The 21,298-nt window shown below is 46.0% G+C and overlaps 2 protein-coding genes across 2 annotated transcripts in view; both read left to right on the top strand.

Annotated features, from left to right (window-relative positions):
• Nucleotides 1–2,671: 2,671 nt before the first annotated feature.
• On the top strand, nt 2,672–8,997 carry LOC102876211 (chromosome unknown open reading frame, human C22orf46). The gene is made up of 3 exons (XM_006890183.1): nt 2,672–2,887; nt 8,441–8,895; nt 8,949–8,997. The coding sequence occupies exons 1-3, from the start codon at nt 2,672–2,674 to the stop codon at nt 8,995–8,997; spliced, it is 720 nt and encodes a 239-aa protein (XP_006890245.1).
• Nucleotides 8,998–9,187: 190 nt separating this feature from the next.
• Nucleotides 9,188–21,298, top strand: part of LOC102875811 — a 13,038-nt gene continuing 927 nt past the window's right edge. The window contains exon 1 of the mRNA XM_006890182.1: nt 9,188–12,891. Coding sequence (XP_006890244.1) covers nt 9,188–12,891 — 3,704 coding nt within the window. The remainder of the gene's footprint in view (nt 12,892–21,298) is intronic.

The following is a 21,298-nucleotide window of genomic DNA, read 5'->3' as shown; positions in this document are numbered from 1 at the left end:
ATTTGCTATTGTGAACAAAGCAGCTGTAAACGTGGGTGTGCATGTATCTGCTTGAGTGGTGATTATGGTTTCTTTAGAGTATATTCCCAGTAGTGGAATTGCTGAGTCAAATTATATTTCTACTTGAAACTTTTTGAGAAAGCGCCATACAGCCTTCCATTAGCTGTTGCACCGCTTTACACTCCCACCAACAGTGAATATGGGTTCCAGTTTGTCCACAACCTCACCAGCATTTGATGTTTGTTGTTCTGTTAAATTTTGCTGTTCTTACTGGGGTGAGATGATATCTCAAAGTTATTTTGATACCAATATGCTTTCTGAGGTGGGAGAAGTAATTCTTCAACAGGAAATCAAGATACTGTAGCAAGAGACACTGGATGGTCAAATAAGAATGTTGTTTGTATTTCATGGAGGCAACATTCAACAACTAGTGATGACATGTGATGGACTAGAACTGCCCCATTTGGTTTTCTTGGAGTTAATACTTATGAGTGCATTTTAATATAATCTTCATGATTGAGAATAATGGGAATCCCAGAACACTTAATTACACTCATACAAATCCTATACATAGACCAAGAAGTAGTTATTCAAACTGAGCAAGGGAACATTGCATGGTTTAAAATCAAGAAAGGTATGTATTAGGGTTTTATTGTCCACATCTATTCAATCTGCATGCAAAAAATTCACTCCAGAAGCTCACTTTATGAAGAAGAATCTGGGATCAGGATTGGAGGAAGGCTCATCAACAATCTGCACTATGTAAATGACGCCAGCTTGTTTGCTGAAAGTGAGGAGGACTTGAAACATTTTGCCGAAGGTCAAAGAATATATCCTTCTGAATATCAAGAAGACAAATTCTCTCCAGTGGATCAATAAACAACATCAAAATAAGTGGAGAAGATTAAAGGTGTCAATAATTTCATCTTACTTGGATACACAATCAACAGCCCGGTCCAAGCAGTCAGAAGACAAGGAGACAAATTGCACTGGGAAAGTCTTCTGTCAGGGACCTCTCCAAATTACTAAAAAACAATTATATCGATTTGAAGACTAAGGCTCACCTGATTCAGGTGATTCTTTTCAATCACCTGCTATGCCTCTGAGAACTGGTTGATGAATAATAATGTCAGAAGAAGAATTGATGTCTTTGAGCTGTAGTGTTGGAGAAGAGTACTGGATATCCCAAGGAATGCCAAAAGAACAAACAGATAGGTCTTGGAGAAAGTGCAGCCCGAATGCTCCTTGGAGGAAAGAATGACAAAGCTTTGTCTCATACACTTTGGTTATGTTGTTAGGAGAGGCTATTCCTTGGAAAGAGACATCACGTTTGGAAAAATGGAGGGTCAACGAAAGAGAGGAAGACACTCAGTGAGATGGATTGACACAGTGTGACTGCTGCAATGGCCTCAGGTGCATGAGAGATGATGAGGCTGGTACAGGAAGGACAAGGTTCAGATCTGTTGTCCCTAGGTTGCTATGAGTCATAATCAACTCAGTAGCACACAGTAACAACAATCTCTCTGAAAGGGAATGGTCTGCTCTTTCACCCACAGTGCTACTGAGGGGACTCAAACTACCAACCTCTTGGTCGGCAGCCAAGTGCCTAGCTTTTGCGCCACCAGGCCTTCTTGTTCAATTCAGTGCTTATGAAATGGTTAATAATGCATAAGTGGATGAAAAGTACTCTTAGGAAGAGAGAAGTCAAGCAGATCCTGGAGTAATAACCTACCCTCATCATATAGGATGGGAACTTCGTTGTTTCTTCCAAAGGACCCAACCAAAATCAAGTTCACTATCATCAAGTTCATTCTGACTCATAGCTAGTTTTTGGCATGTTGCTAGAAAAAGGCTATTCCTTGGAGAGAGACACTGTATTTGGAAAAATGGGGAGTCAGCAAAGAAGAAGACGACCTTCAATCTGACAGATTGACAGTGACTGCAGCGATGGGCTCAGGAGTGTCAGAGCTGACAAGTTGGTGCAGAATGGGACCAGGTTTAGGTCTGTTCACAGGGTCTCTATGAGTCATCCTCGACTTGACGACACCTAACAACAACATAGCAAACCCATATAACAGAGGAAAAATGCTACACAGGATTTCCGAGGCTTTGAATCTTTATAGAAGCAGATTTCTGCATCTTTCTCTCATAGAATGATTGGGGGTTTGAACCAACCACCTGTCAGAGGATAGAGTTGCTTAAAGAAGTCCCACTTCTCTTGTGAAAAGGCCTGGTGGCATAGTGGGTTGCATGTGGGGCTGCTAGCTGAAAGGTTGGCTGTTTGAACCAGCTTGCCACCCCGCAGGGGAATAGGTGAGGCAGTTCCCACCTCCCATTAACATTAGCGTGACCAAAGTGTGTGAGACAAAGCTTTGTCATTCTTTCCTCCAAGGACCATTCAGGCTGCACTTTCTCCAACCCATTGGAGGGCGCCATGAGTCAGAATCTATGTGATGGCAATGGATTTTACCCCCCCCACTCTTTTGGGTGGTCCCTGAATGCTGTCCTCACCTGCACCCAAGTCCAGTAGCTAGAGCTGAGGTGGGGCCCCATGCTCCATTGTGAGGCGGTCTCTGTGACAAGGATCTTATTAGGCAGAGGCCTGTCTGGGACACTCAGATAGGTCCTGCCCTTCAACTTGTCAACATCATCTGCCTGGCCTAATGTTGCTATGTTGTTGCCACTGCTGGGCGCCTGTGCCCTGGTGGGGCCTTTCCAGGGCTCTGAGTGGGAGCCAGTGCGGGGCCTGCTCTCCCAGCACGACAGCTGCAGGGACCCTCGGTGCTATGGCAAGCTGGTCCTGCTCTGCCTCTTCCTGATCTGGCAGGTCCAGCACTTCTGGCTGCAGTTCCACCAGCGCTGCACCAAGCAAAAGAAGGTCATCAAGGTGAGGGGGCCCCACCACTGCTATTCTCCCGTGTTCAGCTCCTCGTCTCAGTCACTGTTTGCAAGACCCTGTCAAAGCCAAGCTCATGGCCTTCAAATGGATTCTGAGTCATAGAATCCGTGTAGAGGAGAGTAGAACATGAGAGAACTCCACAGGGCAGAGTAGGGAGGGGGGAACCCCAAAGGGCAGAGTAGGATGAGGGAGAACCCCATAGGGCAGAGTAGGGTGAGGATAACCCCAAAGGGCAGAGTAGGGTGGGAGAAAACCCTGTAGGACAAAGAAGGACAGAGAAGAAACCTGTAGGGCAGAGTAGGATAGGGGAGAACCCCATAGGGCACTGTGGGACAGGGGAGAAACCCGTAGGGCACCGTAGGACGGGGAGAGCTCTGCAGGAGAATGGATTAGTGCTCCAAGGAGTTTCCTAAGCTATACTCTTTACAGTATCAGACATTTTTCTCCTGCAGAGCAGCTAGTGGGTTTGAACTTTTGACAGTTTGATTAGCAGTCAAGCACTTCACTATTGCACCACCTGAACTCCCTCAAGATCCTGTCCAAAATCCACTGTCAATGAGTTGATTCCAGCTCATACGGACCCTGGAGGAAAGAGCAGAACTATCCCATAGTTTCCCATAAAGTCAGGTCACTATGAGTTGTACGTGACTTAATGGTACCTAACAACAACAACAACAACAACAACAACAACCCCATAGGGTTTCAAAGGCTGAACAGCCAATTGACTAATTTTCTCCTGTGGAGCAGCTGGTAAATTCAAACAGGTTATCTTTTAGTTACCAGCCAAATGTTTTAGCCACAGAACCACCAGGGATCCTTCAAGACTCTGTCATTGCAGTTGTTAGGTGTGTTTGAGGCCACTATGGTTTGGAGCTACCCTATGGACGTGTTGGAAGCTGCCCTCTCCAGCACCGCCCTCACGACCTCTGCCATGCTCAAGCTCATGGCTACAGTCACTGTGTCAATCCTTCTTGTTGAAAGTCTTCCTCTCTTTCTCTGACCTTTCACTTTCCCCAGAACTTTCCTAAGGACTAGCTAGCTAGCCTCTCCTGACAACATTCCCAAAGTATGTGGGATGAAGCTTCACTAGCCTTGCCTCTAGGGAGCACCCTGGCTGCACTGTCTCCAAGACAGACTTGTTTGTTCTTTTGGCAGTCCATGGGATAGTCAATACTCTCTGCCAACACCATTATTCAAGGGTGTTATTCTTCAGTCTTCATTATTTATTGTTGAATTTTTATATATATAAGAAGCAATTTAAAGGCAACATAAAACAAATTTTTTTTAAAAGAAGCAATTTTTTACCAGTTGTAAAAAAAATTAAAAATAAAAAAAGAAGCAATTGAAAATACCATGGAATACTCTAATCTTAGTCAAAGTTCCATACTACGTGGCTGTTGGTTAAAAGTAGAAAATGCCAGAAAGATTTTTGTTGACTATAAGAAAGCATTTGTATGGCTTGTAATAAATTATAGCTAACACTGAGAAGAGTGGGAATGCCAGAACACATCATTGTGCTCATGGGAAATGTATATATAGGTCCAGAAGCAGTAATTCACAACAAGGAGACATTCATGGTTTAAAACCAGGAAAGGTGTGCATCAGGGCACTATCCTTCGTCCATACCAATTAGAGTTGTATACTGAGTAAATAATTAGAGAATCTGGATTATATGGAGAAGAATGTGACATCAAGATTGGAGGACAGCCTAGACTCATCCATGTCACGTATTAAAAGTTCTTTCCTTGTTTTTCAGTGATGCCTAGTATTCCATTGTGAATGCACCACAATTTCTCTATTCATTAATTTGTTAAAGGACATTTGGATTGTTTCCATTATTCTTGCTCTTGTGGATAATGTTGCAATAAACACAAGCCTGTATATCTTTAAAAAAAAAAAGATTGGAGGACAGCTCATCAACCTACATTATGCAGATGACACAACCAGGCTCTTGGAAAGTGAAGAAGACTTGAAGCACTTGCTGCAGAAGATCAAAGACTACATCTTGCAAAATGGATTATATCATAACACCAAGAAAACAAAAACTTTCACAACTGGACCAATGAACAAAATCGTGATAGATGGACAAAAATTGGAAACTGTTTAATTTTCAATTGAAATTTTCTTTAGTTTACAATGAACATCCCTGGGAGCAACCATTAAAAAAACATAGATGTGTTGGCCTTGGGAAAACCTGCTGCAAGAAACTCTTTAAAGTCCTAAAGAGTAAGGGTGTGAGTTTAAAGACTAAAATGTGCCTGATCCTAGCCAAGGTATTTTTAATTATTTCCTATGCATCTGAAACCAACTTGTTCTCTCAAGGCAAGGATTTTTTTTCCTTTTTATTTTTGGAGGAAAAGATTTTGAAGCTCCAACTCACATACTTGGACATATTGCCAAGAGGAACCCGTCCTTGGAGAAAAGCATCATGCTTGGTAGTAGGGTGGAGGGACAGGCCAGGAGAAGACCTTGGATGAGATAGATTGATACAGTGGCTGAGTAATAGGGGCAATGTGTCAGAGACAATGAGATTGGCTTGAGGACAGGACAGGTTCAGAGCTATTGTGGATAAGGTTGCTATGAGTTGCAGGTGACTTGGTGGCATATGACAACAACAACAAGAAGCATCTGAAAGTTGGGCAATTAATACAGAATACAGAAAAATAATTGATGCCTTTGGATTACAGTGTTGATGGAGACTATTGAACATAGCATAAACTGCAAAAGGAACAAGCAAATCTGTTTGGAGGAAGTGTAACTAAGGCACCCCTTAGCGGCAAGGATGGTGACGCTTGTCTCACGTAATTTGGGCGCGTGTCAGGAATGGCCAGTCCTTGTAAAAAGACATCATGCTAAGAAGGTTAGAGGGTCAGCAAAAGAAGACCCTCAACAAGATGAATCAACACAGTGACCGTAACAATGGACTGGAGCATGTGGGGGACTGTGCGGAGGGAGCAGCATAGAGCGAGGTCCCCCTCTGTTGATCACAGGGTCTTTGTGAGTCATGGTAGACTCAGCTGCACCTAACAACACTGATAACAATGATCTTGTCTCGTGATTGATGCCACGGTATTCATACAGAGGTCCTACATGATACCAGTGATATGAGCTTGACTATTAACATAAATAATAAATAATAATAAGTTGTTTTTGTTGTTATGTGCCATCGAGTTGCGTGCAACTCATAGTGACCCTCTGTACAACAGCTCTGAACCCTGCCCTATCCTGAGCCTATCTCATCGTCTCCAACAGACTTAATCCCATTTCTCCAGTCCTAGTCAATCCATTTCATCCTGGGTCTTCCTCTCCTGCGTTGTCCCTCCACTCTTCCAAGCCTGATGTCCTTCTCCAAGGACTGGTCTCTCGTGACCACACGCCCAAAGTATGTGAGATGGAGCTTCAAAATTCTTGCCTCTGAGGAGCAGCTTGGTTTCACCCTCTTTCTATATCAATAACACAAATAAATAACATAGTCAAGAAATAAGTGGTGTTCTTTACTTTATCAAAAGAAAGTTTATTTGTGTTTTATTGATCCTACAAAGGCATTTGACTATGTGGATCATAACTAATTACAGCTAAAGTTGAGAAGAATGGGAATCCCAGAACACTTGTGTTCATGAAAAGCCTACACCTAGATCAAGAGTAGTCTATCGTGCAAACAGAGCACGGGAACACTGTTGTTGCTGTTAGGTGCTGTAGAGTCAAGTACAATCTATAGTGACCCATGAACAACCAACCTGAACCCTCTGCTACCTGTGCCACCTCACAATTTCTGACACATTCAAGCCCATTGTACCAGTCACTGTCAGTCTAGCTGGTTGAGGGTCTTCTCCTTTGCCAACCCTCCACCTTCTCAAGCATGATGCCTCTCTCCAAGGATCAGCCCCTCCAAGCAACATGCTTGAAGTATTTGAGACAAAGCCTTATTTATTATCTTTGCCTTCAAGGAGCACTCTGACTTCACCTTCTCCAATACACATCTGTTTGTTCGTAAGGCAGGCCACGGGATTTTCATTCCTCTTCTCCAACACCACTGTTCAAAGGCATCGATTTTTCTTCCATCATCCGTATTCATTCATTGTTCAGCTCTTAGAAGCATGGCAAGTTACTGAAAAGACCCTGGCCTGAATCAGGCACACCTTAATCTTCAAGCTGACATAATTGCTCTTCAATAATTTGAAAAGTTTCCCTACTGAGGACTTTCCCACTGCAATATGACTCCTGATTTTCTGACTGCTGGTACCAAGAGCATTGATTGTGGATCCAAGTAAGAAAAAAAATCATTGATAATTTCACTCTTTTCTCCATCTATTAATATCACAATATTGAAGGATGATATGGGCAATATGTTGAATGATCCAGGAAATACACAGTTACTGTACCATTAAGAATTGACTGAAATGAAAACATTTCAGGAAAGAACCATATGAACAAGAGCCAATGGTAATGAAGGAAGAAGGTAAAGCTGTACTGAAGGCATAAGCAAAAAATGAGACATCAGCAATCAATGGAATACTGATTGATATATTTCAACTCCCAGATGCAGCCCTTCGTGTGCTCACCTTCACACGCCCAGAAGTGTGGAGAAGGGAGCACTACATAGTTTAAAATTAAGAAAAATGCTCATCAGAATTTTAACCTTTCTCCATACCTATTTAATCTGCATGCTTAGCAAATTATTCGAGAACTTGGACTCTGTGAAAAATAATGTGACATCAGGATTGGAGGAAAACTTATCAATCATCTTTGTTATAGAGATGATACCACTTTGCTTGCTGAAAGTGAGGGAGACTTGAAGCACTTACTGCAGAAGGTTAAACACTGAAGCATTAAATATGGATTGCAGCTCAACATAAAAAAAAACAAATTCTCACTATTGGACCTGTGGGCAACAACATGATAGATGGCGAAAAGATTGAAATTGGTTCTACAATCAGTATACTTGGTACCAGCAATCGGGAGATCAGGAGAGAAAGACCCTCTACCAGATGGGTTGACACAGTGACTGCAGCACTGAGTTTGAGTGTGTCAGAGACTGTGAGGATGGCACAGGACAGGACAGGGTTCAGATTTGTTGTTCACAGGGTCTTTTAATATGACAGCCAGGAAAATTCCATGAAGCAGTCCCCTTCTCAAATACATGGAATCACCACGAATCAGAATCAGGTTTGCTTTCAGTTCTCCAGTCAAATGTCACCTTCTCTGAGGAGCCTCCTTGGATGGAGCGGCCTGTGCAAAGGGGCGTTCCCACTCCCCGTTTTGCCCTCCTTCCCACCAGAACCATCTTTATTGTGTCTGTCTTCCAAGCCTAGATCAGAGCTCCCAGCAGCAGCTTTGCCTTATTCATGTCAGTATCCCCAGAACCAGCGAGGGTTCCTGGCTCTGAGTAAACTTAGTAATTTCATCTTGAGTGAAGAAAGTGACTCCTTGCTGAGTCCTGGCAGCCTCATCTGGTGCCCGGGATTGTAACTCTGACCTGTGAGCTGCAGGCATGAGATGCGCTGATGTGTATCTCACAGTTTTGCTTTTCCATCCTTACAGGTACCATGGCAGGAGTGGGTAGAGCCCTCCACAAGACGGTCCCCTGTTTTAAGGGCAGCCTCAGACATCATCTCTCGTCCTAGGAAGGTCAGCCGGCCCAAGCATGGTCACGGGCAGCAACGGACATGGAAGCACAGATGGGAACCCCAGAAGGGCCTCCAGGAATCCTGGGCCCAGCGTCTACTCTCCTGGCAGCACCGGTGTCAGGGCCCACCGTGGAGTGCCCACACCCACTTGGAACCCATCCTGGGTCCTACCACCTTTTCCAACACCTGCCTGCTCCCTTGGAACGGTGCCTGGGATTCAAGTCAAGTTCCCTGGCATCTCAGGGATGGACACACTACCCTGACTGGCCAGCCACTGTCCCTTGGCCTGGAGATGCACCAAAGGAGGGAGCAGTTGTCTGTCCCCTCTCCAGAAGAGCTAGAGCGTCCGGAACCCCCCATCAGCATGAGGCCCCACCCCACTCCCATGTCCTTAGCCTCCTCTTTCTCAAACCTCCCTTCAGCTCAGATGCTGCAAGTCTGGTCCAGAGAGGTCCTGCCTGTTCCCTCTAACCAACAACTGGGAATGCCCACATGGGACTGTCCCCAGGAATCCTGGGCACCAGAGGGAGAAAACCAGACACCAGATGGAGGAGAGGAGAGTGGAAAGAACTGGGCTTCAAGGTGGGGAATCCAAAGGGAAAACAGAGAAGATGCTGGAGATGCCCAGGCATCTGGACAGCAACTCTTCATAGTCTTTGGGATGGAGGACGGCACAGAGGCTGAGATCCTGGGGTGGGGAGACCAGAGACCAGTAACTGGTGAAACTGATGGAGAGATCACAGAAGCAGGGTGGGAGAACCAGGACCAGATGGGAAGTGAGGATAGAGGCAAAATTCAGGAACTGGGGGAGAGATACCAGAGGAAGCCTGGAGGCGGGAGTGCTCCTGGAAGCCAGGCATACGGGGCAGAGAGCCAGGAGCAGTTAAGATACAGGACTGATGCTCAGACGCAGACAACTGAGAGGAGAGAACAGGGTGATCATGGAGAAAAGGATGCTGATGAGATGCAAGGATTTCAAAGGACGAATCAGAGCGAGCCCAGAGAGCAGGATGACGGAGCGAGAAAGGCCCAGGGATCAGGAAAGCAGGACCTGGCTGGAGGCGGGCATCGCGAGAAGACACAGATGCCAAGCTGGGGGGAACAAGACCAATATGGAGGGGATCATGAGGCAGGCATTCCGGCAGAAGAGAGGGCAAATAAGGACCAGGTTGGAGGTGGGGAGGCTCTGTGTTTTCAGTCATCTGAAAGGAAGCCCGTGGGACAGGTCAAAGAAGAAGGCAGTGTTGAGGCATGGGTGCTGGAGGAGGAAAATCAGGAATGGATTGGAAATGAGAATGCGACAGACTGCTGGACAGGCTGTTGGACACCAGGGTGGAAGAAGCAGGATGGAGCTGGGAGTGAGAAAGCTAGTGGGGAGGAGGAAATCAAATTAGGGCTTCAGAGTCCAGGGAGCTTGGGAAGACACAGCCTGGCAAAAGGTGACGATGCCAGGAAAACCCAGATGTCTTGCAAGAAGAAACTCAAAGAGATAAGAGAAGAAGACTGGCTGAAAATCCAGTGGCTGGAGTGGGAAAGGGAGAGAGTGGTAGCATGTGACATTGACAAGGAATTGGAGCGATCCTGTTTGGATTATCAGGGTCAGGTTGGAGAGGACCAGAGAGCGGAGAGCTGGACATCAGAGACAAGACGCAGGAGAGAAAAGGGAGGTGAGGATGGTACAGAAACCTGGGCACTGGGGCGAGAAAACCGGAGTCAGTCACGAGCCGAAGCCAATATAGAGACACATTCATCAGAGAAGAAAATCCAGGAGAAACTGCAAAAAGAGGATGGTGCAGCCATGCAGGCACCAGAGAAGAGTCTGCTGAGAGGACTGAGAAAGGAAGAGGACAAGGAGACTGCAAGACTTGAGGAAGAAAACCAGGGTCAGTTAAGAAGTGAAATCTGTAAAACAATTGCCAGAGCCATGTGTAAGAATCGGGGACATATTCGAGGCAAGGATGATGCAAACCTTCAGGTGTCGGAGGGAAAGAACTGGGTGAAATTAACAACTGAAGCAGATGGAGAAACCCACCTCGCTGGGTGGAAGAAAGAGGAGCAGATTGAAAGTGTGAAAAACACCGAATTTCAAGCTCCAGAGAAGAGAAAAGATAGAGTCGCTGGAGGCACAGATAGTGCAGAGACCTGGGCAGCAGGGGAGGAAAAGCAGAGTCAGTTAACAAGTGGTAGAGAGGCCTGTCTATCAGGATGGATGAACCAGGAACAGGGAGTAGGTGAAAACAGTACAGAAATAAGAACCCTGAAAGAAGGGGGAGGCAAAGAAGGTGACGTGACCCAGGAACCCGAGAGAGAGAACCAAGGACAGCCAGACGATGAAATTGACAGAGACAGAGATTCATTATGGAAGATGAACCAGGAGCAGGCTGGAGGTGAGAATGGTGCAGAATGTCAGGCCTCAAAGAAGCGAAACCAACGAGAGGTCGTACATGACAACAGTGCGAAGATTTGGGGACTTGGAGGAGAGCTCCAAGGACTGCTAAGAAGCACAGTTAATGGAAAGACCAACTCATTAAAGTGGAAGAACCAGGAGGAGATGGGAGACAAGAATGATGCAGAAATTAAAATGCAAGGGAAGAGAAATGTGAAAGGGAATGAATGTGATGACGGTGCAGGGATCCACGCATCTGGGATTGACTATCAGGAGGAGTTAGGAGGTGAAAGTGGTACAGAAATCCAGACACAAGGGCAAGGGAACCAGAACAAGGCTGGTGATGCAGAGGCTGTTAAAATCCAGAATGCTGAGAGCCAAGGGAAGTATGGAGCTGAGGATACTGGAGGGCCTCAAATCTCAAGGCCCAGAAAGGGGAAGCAGCTCGTAGGGGAAGATTTTGAGAAGGTAGGTCTCCCGTTTGACTGTGCAGGTGGTGACGGGCCCATGAGCTTCCAGCACAGCCTAGCATGGCCGCCAGCCTTCACTGGGTCTGGATATGGGGCCATGGAACAAGGACAGGCCGTCAGTACAAACAGTTCAGCTTCTGTCCCCAGCCCTGAGGTGAAGCACCTGGCCCAGCTGGGTGAGGACTCCCTGCTGGCCAGTGAGGCTGAAGCACATCTGGACAGCTGGAGCAGGGCCCCTGCCAGCGAGTGCAGAGCTGAGGCTTGGGGGCCTCCCCGTGAATCCCAGGAAGCCCAACAAAAGGACAAAGACCAGGTTCCAGGGAAAGCCCCCTGCTTGACTCAGGGACAGCCCTGGAACTCTCAGTCTGTGACCGCCCTGGACCTGACCTCCGCCAGCCCTTCTCTCCAAGGTGACTCAGTCCCCCAGGCTGCCCCAGCTTTGGTGGGCACTCCCGTTGCCCTCCCTGTCCTGCCCAAGTGCTCAACCCTCCGGAAGAGCAAGAAACTGCTCCTGGAGGCCCTCATGCGGCGGAAAATTGCACACCTGACGTGGGGCCTTCCCCAGCGCATCCTGCAGTCCTACTTACTCCTTAATTTACCAGGACCTTGCCCATTGTCCACTGCTGGCGTGGGCCCTCTCAGTTTGCACACAGACGATGGGTTCCAAGGGCAGCAGAAAAGACTCTGTGAAACAAAGCAGAAGCCCCCGCCAAAGCCCCCACGGGTTCGACCTCCAGGAGGAAAGTCAGCCCTGGAGAAGAGTGGACCCTACCTTCCAGAACCACCCAGCAGGCCCAACCACGCACAGACACCCAGGAGGTCCAGGCCACCAGGTGGTGCCAGAGACACACCAGGTGCGATGCAGACTGAGGCCTCCGTGAAGCCCAAGCCTGAAACAGAGTCTGGGAGCTGGAGTTGGGGAGAAAGGGAAAAGGCCTCAGAGCCTTCCAGTGAGAGGAGCTGCGGGGAGGATAAGGCAGTTCCTGAGACGTCAGAGAGGGCTTCCAGTATTAGAGTGTGCCCCTCAGGCTCTAGGCCAATCCAGGGCCACTGGAGGAAGAAGCGCCTCTCCACCAAATTTCTGCAGCCTTCAGGCTGGCGAAGAAGAAACTTACAACCTGTGCCTGGCCGAGCAGCCGGGCAGCAGCCTTTCTCCGGTTCTGCAGACCTCTCCAACTTCAAGCAGAGTCTCCGATCGACTGCAGCCAGGCTGAGCAAGGCCCTTCTGAACAAGATGCCCTGGTCCCCACAGCCTCTACACTCTGTCCCCTACGTGAGCCTGCAGGATCCTGATTCCAGCCCTCTGCTTCCCAAAGCAGAGAACCCACACCCAAGAGAGAACAGCACTGAAGCTATCCTGTCTTTGGAACGGAACCTTCAGCCACCAAGTCACTACTGTGCTGGCACCCCTCTGCCCGGGGATAAGAGCCCGCAGGATCAGGGGGCACCTGGAAACCAGCACAAAGCCTCACGGAGCTCCCACAAGTTTGTTTTTGTGAAGAATTTCAGGTCTGTTCTGTCCCAGCTTGACTTTAGAAAGTCATCTGTAGTTCCAGCGTCTTTGGGGCATGCAGAGAAGGCAGGAGAGTGGCCAGCTCACTCCCAAAGCCTCTAATAAAATTGCTTATTTGATCTTTGGTTTCTGAGTTCTTTGGACATGTTCTCTGAGCGCCTCCTTTTGTAATTAGGGTTGTTGTTTATTGTTGTTGTTATGTGCTGTCGAGTCATTTGCGACTCGTAGCGACCTTATGTACAACAGCCCTAAACCTTGCTCTATCCTGTGCCAATCGCATGGCTTCTGACACACCCATCCCGATTACCCCAGTCACTGAATCAATCCACCTCATAGAGGGTCTTCCCCTCCTGCGTTGTCCCTCCACTCTACCCAGCATGATGTCCCTCTCCAAGGACCTGTCCCTCCTTGCAACATGCCCAAAGTATGTCAGACGAAGCCCCAGAATCCTTGCCTCCAAGGAGTTGCTTGGTTTAATCCTCTCCAGGATGAATCTGTTTTCTTAGCAGTCCATGGTACATTCAGTACCCTTCTCCAGCACCACAGCTCAAAGGTGTCAATTCTCCTTCTATTCTCCCTAGTCATTGTCCAACTCTCTGATGCATAACAAGTGATTGCAAAGACCATGGCCTGTATCAGGTGCACCTTAGTCTCCAGAGAGACACCATTGCTCTTGAGTACTTTAGAGAGGTCCCTAACAACAGACTTTCCCCATAGCAATATGTTTTTTGACTTCCTGACTGCTGGTGCCAAGAGTGTTGACCATGGAGCCGACTGGAGTACTCTAGGTAAAATCCACTGACACCCCGTGGTTAAGAAGCTCTACGGCATGAGGGTCAGTCTAGTGTCATCTCCTAAATACCTTCCCTGTTCTCCTCACAGTAGCGCCCACTGGGGTTTCCATTCAGACAGGTCCTGTCCCCAGTTATCCCTGTCTGAGACATGACACTTTATCCCAGCTACCTTGGGGAGCACTGGTGTGCGGCTGGTGCACGGATTCTTTTGGTGAGCTCTGGTGGCCATAGTGAGTTCCTCTGCTGACACATAGACAGCGCTTGGCTGGCAGTTCAAATCCACCTTCGCTTCTCAGGACAAAGATGGCCAGTCTCCTCCTGCGCAATTCACAGTCTCTGAAAACCCCATGGAAGATCAGCTATGCATTGATTCCAGCATGGCAGCAATGAGCTTCTGGAAGCTTTTGGTCTGGTTCTTATGGATCTGTCCCAGTTGTTGTTCTGCCGCTGAGCCCCACAGCTGGGCTTCTGCTCATTAGCAGAGTTCATGGACCAAGGTAGCCCCACTTCTTCCATTCCCAAGTTCTGGAGCCCTGCTTGGCCCACTTGTGGGAATCCTGAAGTCAATAGTTTATTTTCTTTAAATAAAGTCTGAAATTTCTGAGTCAGCTGACGTTGTGTCTTGCTCTCCTTTGTACCTCATGGTGAAGGTCCACATAACCTACAACGTGCAGGTCAGTCCTGAAGACCTCCCCTCCCGGGGCTGCTCACGGCAGGGCCCGCTGCGGTTTGTCATGGCCCTTCACGCTTCCATAGCTGGAGACAGATTGGAGATGGGAAAGTATTTGAGTGCTGTCCTTCCTTTATTTTCTCCCTTCCTCACTTAATTTTTTTTAAAAAAACCAAAACAACAAACACCCAAAGAAATGTAATTGTCATGTTGTTAGTTGCTATTGAGGTGACTACAGTTCACAGTGAACAGGAGATCTGAACCTTGTCCTATCCTGCGCCATCCTCAGTTTCTGACGTGCTGGATTGCTGCTGTGTCAGTCCACCCAGCTGAGGGTCTTCCCCTCTGATCCTCCTCCTTTCCCAGCATGATGTCATGTCCCAAGGATTGGCCCCTCCTGAAAACATGCCCGAAGAATGTGAGATGAGGTTTCATCATCCTCGCCTCCAAAGACCACGGGCGTGCACTTCCTTCAAGGTGGATTGGTTTGTTCTTTTGGCAGTCCATGGGATACTTAGTACTTCTCACCAACATAACAATCAAAGGCATCAACTCTTCTGTCATCCTGATTCACTGTCCAATTTTCAGACACATAGGAAGTAATTGAAAACACCATGGCTTGAATCAGGTACACACCTTAGTCTTTAAATTGACAGCCTTACTCTTTAGCACTTTGGAGAGCTCCTTGACAGCAGATTTTCTCACTGTAACATCTTTTTTAATTTTCACACTGCTGTTATCATACATTCCATTAAAGAGTTTGTTGTTATGTGTGACTCATAGCGGCCTTATGCATAATGGCTCTGATCTCTGACCTCTCTTGAGTCAGTGTCATTGTTTGACACACCACTACTCCATTATTTGAGTTACTGTGTCACTCTATCTCATGCACTGTCTTCCTCTCTTGTGCTGTCCCCTTCTGAGCATTATATCTTTTTCCAAAGACTGGTCCCTCCAGGCAACACACTCAAAGGATGTGAGGTGCAACTTCAAAATCCTTGCCTCCAGGGTGCAACCTGGTTTTCACCCTTTCCAGGACAGACCTCTTTGTTCTCCTGGCAGTCCACGGTATATTCTATACTCTTCTCTTACACCACAACTCAAAGGCATCAATTTTTCTTCTATCATCCTTAGTCACTGCCCAGCTCTCTGATGCATAGCAAGTAATTGCAAAGAACATGGCCTGGAACAGGTGGACCTTAGTTAGTCTCTAGACTGATACTGTTGTTGTTCAGCACTCTGGAGAGGTCCCTGACAGCATATTTACCAAGTGCAATTAGGTTTTTTTAAATTTCCTGATTGCTGGTGCCACAAGTGTTGACTGTGGAACTGAATAAGCTGAAATTGTTAGCAATCTCAATCTCTTTTTCATTTATTATGGTGTTGCCAATTGGCCCAGTGGTAAGACTCTTTGTTTTTCTAATATAGAGCTTCAATCCATACTGAAGACTGCAGTCCTCGACCTTCTGCAGCAAACGTGTCACATCCTCCTTCATTTCGGCAAGCCAGGTTGTGTCAATCTGCACAACACAGGTTGTTGATGAGTCTTCCTCCAATTCTGGTGCAACATTCCTCCTCAAAAAGTCCAGTCTCCTGAATGATCTGTTCCACATATTATTTGAAAAGGTATGAAGACAGGATGCATCCCTGACAGCACTTCTTTCCTAATTTTGAACCATGTAGGAGCGGCATCCACTTCCGAAATGGCTTGCCTCTGGAAACTCGATGTACTAACAGTGCTCAGGCCTTTCGTTCATAGGGTCGCTATGAGTCATCGATGACTCAGTGGCACCTAACAACATTTCCTTGCTCCGTTGTGATGACCTCTTCCTGGTCCGAGTATAGATTTTGCATGAGCACCATCAGGTATTGTTCTGGGATTCTGATTCTTCTCAAGGTTAGCCACACTTTGTCATGATCCACACAGTCAAATGCCTTTGCAGAGCCAAGAAACATAGACATTCCTCTATTCTCTAGTTTCAACCAAGATCCATTTGATGTTGGCTATGATGTCTCCAGTACCATGGCCTCTTCTAAACTCAGCTTGCAATTCTGGCAGTTCTCTGTTGACGTTCTGTTCTAATTCTTCTTGGATAATCTTCAGCCGGATTTTGCTTGTGTATGATACCAGCGATATTATTATTTAGAAATTTTAAAAAATTAAAATAATTCATAGTCAATATTTGGATGTGTTTTATTCTCTCTTTTTTTTTTAAATTTCCATGCATTAAAAACATTTTGTCATCAAATCTATTCTGGGTCACAGCAAACCTATAGGAAGAGTAAAACAGGCCAGCAGGATTTCCAAGGCAGTAATCTTTATGGAAGTCAATTGCTACATCTTTCTCCCACAGCGAGGCTGGTGAGTTCAAACTGCTGACCTTTTAGGTAGCAGCTGAATACCGTACCACTGTTGTTGTTAAGTGCAGTTGAGTCTAGTTCAACCCATAGAGACCCTATGAACCACAGATCTGAACCCTCTCCTATTCTGTACCATCCTCACAATCTCTGACACACTTGAGCTCACTGCTGCAGTCAATTCATATCATTGAAGGTCTTCTTCTTTTGATGACTGTTCACCTTCCCAAGCATGATGTCATTTTTCAAGGAATAACCTCTCCTAGCAATATGCCCAAATTATGGGAGATGAAGCTTTGTCATATTTGCCTCCAAGGAGCACTCTGGGTATACATTTTCCAAGACTATCTGTCTGTTCGTTTTGTAGTCGATGTGCCAAGCAGCCACACTGAAGATCCCCCTGAGCTACTGTCCATGGTTTGCTGTTAGCCTGTAAAATGCATCCCAGAGGTGCCTGCCTTCTGGTGCTCGTGCCTGTGTGAAAGCCACTCTGCTTAACTGCAGATGAGATTTAGTGATTCACTTCTTACATGTAGAGTTGTTGTTGTTGTTATGTGCAGTCAAGTCGCTTGCAACTCATAGCAACTCTATGTACAACAGACCTAAACCCTACTCTGTCCTGTGCCAATCTCATTGTCTCTGACACACCCACCCCAATTATCCCAGTCACTGAAGCAATCCACCTCATAGAGGATCTTTCCCTCCTGTGCCGTCCCCCCACCCTCCCAAGAATGATGTCCCTCTCCAAGGACCAGTCCCTCCTTATAACATGTCCAAAGTATGTCAGACGAAGTTTCAGAATCCTTGCCTCCAAGGAGCAGCCTGGTTTAACCCTCTCTAGGATGAACCTGTTTGTTTTCTTAGCAGTTCATGGTACATTCAGTACTTTTCTCCAGCACCACAGCTCAAAGACATCAATTCTCCTTCTCTCCTCCCTAGTCATTGTCCAACTCTCTGACTCATAACAACTGATTGCAAAGACCTAGGCCTGTATCAGGCATACCTTAGTCTCCAGAGTGACTCCATTGCTCTTCAGTACTATGGAGAGGTCCCTAACAACAGACTTTTCCATCGTAATATGTCTTTTAATTTCCTGGCTGCTGGTGCCAAGAATGTTGACTGTGGAGCCAAGCAAACTAAAGCTGTGAACAATCTCAATCTCTGCATCATCCATCCGGATGCTGCCCCAAAAAATGTGACTTCTATCTTGGGCATTCGCTTTTTCCTTGTTTTCTCACAAAAGGAAGCTAGTCTTCATGTTGTCATTTAACCTGTGGTACATGTGGTAAGGAATTAGGGGGAGGCCAATGAACACGAGCCAGAGAGGTACTGAGACCCTCAGTCCAACAAATGGCAAGGAATCCTGCCACTACTCACAGGCTTTGGAAGCAAGTCCGTCAGCCTTGAAGGAAACAATGAGTCTTGGATGGCTCTAGCCTCAGCGGAGAGTTGAACAATATTCTCAGGAGAGACCTCAAGCCAGAGGCTTCCAGCTAAACCGCACCTGGATTTCTGACCTGCAGAAACCAGGAAACTTCCCCCCACTCTGTTATCTTTCAAGTCCTTTCATTTCTTCATGTTGGAATTTCTTTTCTCCTTTAAAGAGAATAACAGTCATAATAGACTTGATCATAACTAGAATGTAGAAGTAAACAAATAGGTTTCTTAAAAGGTAATTTATTTAATCCCAAGCATTGAGGAATCTCCTTCATAGGGTCGCTATGAGTCGCCTGAGACTCGACGGCACTTAACAACAATAACATCACCAGAGCTAGAGATCAGCTGCCCCAGTGGACAGAAAGTGATGCTACCAAGCCACAGGTGGGTGACTTATAATCCGCGGACCTCGGGCCTGTCTTTCATTGTTTTTGTTCAGACATTCCTCTAGGTCGTATAGCCCTGGTGTACAAGCTGCCGTACAGTGGTAACTTGTGGTTGCTGTGAAGCGAAACACTGTGACACTGATGTGTCAAATGCATTAATGGCTGGTTACCCAATGCGGACAGAGAGTGGGGTGGAGCTCCCCGATTAAAACAAGTTTGGAAGGAGGAGTGGCATCCACTTCCTCAAGAGCTTGCCTCCGGAAGCCCTATGAACCTGGAGAGAGGATGAAAGGCACCCAAGTGTTGAGGACTCTCCTTCATAATAGGGTCGCTATGAGTCACCTGCGACTCGACGGCACTTAACAACAACAACAACAACAACAACAACTTATTTAATATATTTTTTCTTGTTTTTTGAGGTATTTCTTTTGATTTCCCCCCCTCCATTTATCCATGGCCAACTGAGGGGAAGAGATCCATTCCAAAAAAGGTGACCCGACAAAGTGTGGGAATTATTGAACAATAGCATTATTATTTTTTGTTTGAGGCAGTACCTAAAGTATGAGAGATGGAGTTTCAAAATCCTAGCCTCCAAGGAGAAACTTGGTTTCACCCTCTCCAAAACAGACCTATTTGTTTTCTTGGTAGTCCATGATATGTTCAAGACTCTTCTCCAGTACCGCAACTTGAAGGCATCAATTCTTCTGTCACCCTTAGTTATTGTTCAGCTTTCTGATGCATAATAAGTAATTATGAAGACCATGGCCTGGGTCAGACGCAACTTAGTTTCTAGACTGACATCATTGCTTTTCAGGAATCTGGAAAGGTCCCTGACAGCAAATTTGCCTAATGCAAATCATCTTTTGATTTCCTGACTGCTGGTGCCAAAAGTGTTGAAACTGTGGCCAGGAGAGACCAGTGTTTGGAGAAGGATATCATTCTTGGAAGGGTGGACGGACAGCGCAGGAGAGGAAGACCCCGGATGAGATGGATTGACACATTGACTGGGGCAATGGGGGCTGGTATGTTGGAATTAGTGAGACTGGCTCGGGAGAGGGCAGAGTTAGAGTTGCTGTACATAGATTCGCTATGGTCGTAGGTGACTCGATGGGTCATAACAACAAGATAGAGTTATTTGTTGTTTTTAAGCTGCTAAATCTTGGGAGTTAATTTCTTTCTTTTTTTTTTTTTTTGGAGTTAATTTCTTAAGAAATTACCACAGATTTGGTGGTTTAAAATAATAGAAATGTATTCACTCACAGTTAAAGAGATAAGACATCTCAAATTGAGGTGTTGATAGAGTTGTACTCACCAGCAAGATTCAGGAGGTGATCTGTTTCCTAGTTCACCCAGATTTTGGGGAATCCAGGCATTTTCTGGTTCACTCATAACTTCAATCTCTGCCTCTCTGGTCACATTGTCTTCTCTGTATGTTTCCTTTAAGGACATTTGCCATTGGATTTATTGTCCATCTGTATGTTACAGGTTGACCTCTTCATCTCATGATCCCTCATTCATTTGCAAAGGTCTTTTTCTCAAGGAATATAACATCCACAGATGGCAGAAATTAAAATGTAGATCTGTTTTGAGTGAGGGCCAATACTCAACCCACAGGATAGAGTGGTGATTTATATTTTTAAATGCAACAATAGAGCAATAGCGACCACATATGTTGTTAGCTATGTCAGTCACCCCTGACTCACCATGACCCAGACACATTTTTTTTTCCTTGTTAAAAACTACTGTTCTGGAAAAAGTCATTCCATAATACCTCGTTGAATAAGAAACCATTGCTTCTCAAGCTATTCTACTATGGAAAGGATATTATCCACAGTCTCTGAATGTAGAACACACTATTGAACTTAATGCCTCAATATTAACTCTTTCTTGGGCACATGAAACTACATAAATCAGCGGTGGCAGACTTATTATTCTTATTGATAAAATACTTGATCCTCATTAGTCATTGTGCACTCACAAATTTCTAGGTACTCGGCAGTGTCCCATGGTTTAAGGACAGAGTATTAGATTCTTTGAAAGAAAATTATTTGGTAATTTAAAGTAATAATAATCCCTGAGTTAATTTACTTTAAAAGTTTCATAGCAGAAATAGGCTAAAGACTAAAGACAGCTTCTTCGTAAGTGTTTTCCAACATTGGTGAAAATGCTCCTCAACTACGATTTTGGTTGAAAGTTTTTCAACTGTGATGAAAACGAATTGCTGGGCTCTAAGGGCAAGTGAAATTGCGAAGACTATAGCCCAAATCAGGCGCACCTTAGTCTCTAGCCTGACGTTGTTGCTCTTTTGTACTCTGGAGAGGTCCCTAACAGCTAGTGACTTTCCCAGTGCAATTGGTCTCTTGATTTCCTGGCTGCTGGTACCAAGAGTGTTAGCTGTGGAGTCAAGCAAATTAAAACTGAGGAGTTGGACAGTGACTAGGGATGATAGAGAATTGATGCCTTTGAGCTGTGGTGCTGGAGAAGAGTGTTGAATATACCACGGACTGCTAGGAGAACAAACAGGTTTGTTCTAGAGAGGGTGAAGCCGGGCTGCTCCTTGGAGGCAAGGATTCTGAAGCTTCGTCTGACATACTTTGGGCATGGTTCAAGGAGGGACTGGTTCTTGGAGAGGGATGTCATCCTTGGGAGAGTGGAGGGACAGTGCAGAAGAGGAAGACCCTCGATGAGATGGATTGATACTGTGATTGGGGTGGTGGGAATGAATGTGTTGGAGACAATAAGGTTGGTATAGGATAGA

The sequence above is a fragment of the Elephantulus edwardii genome, unplaced genomic scaffold (genome assembly GCF_000299155.1).
Source record: "Elephantulus edwardii isolate Elephantulus edwardi_28Jun2011 unplaced genomic scaffold, EleEdw1.0 scaffold00086, whole genome shotgun sequence".
NCBI lineage: Eukaryota > Metazoa > Chordata > Mammalia > Macroscelidea > Macroscelididae > Elephantulus > Elephantulus edwardii.
This window is presented reverse-complemented; position numbering and strand designations above follow the sequence as displayed.

Excerpts from the sequence above, each read along its gene's own strand:
- LOC102876211 (XM_006890183.1), top strand. The coding sequence starts at position 2,672 with ATGTTGTTGCCACTGCTGGGCGCCTGTGCCCTGGTGGGGCCTTTCCAG. Across the intron at positions 2,888-8,440 it reads AGCAAAAGAAGGTCATCAAG|GTACCATGGCAGGAGTGGGT; the intron begins GTGAGGGGGCCC and ends CCATCCTTACAG. Across the intron at positions 8,896-8,948 it reads GAACCCCCCATCAGCATGAG|CTCAGATGCTGCAAGTCTGG; the intron begins GCCCCACCCCAC and ends ACCTCCCTTCAG.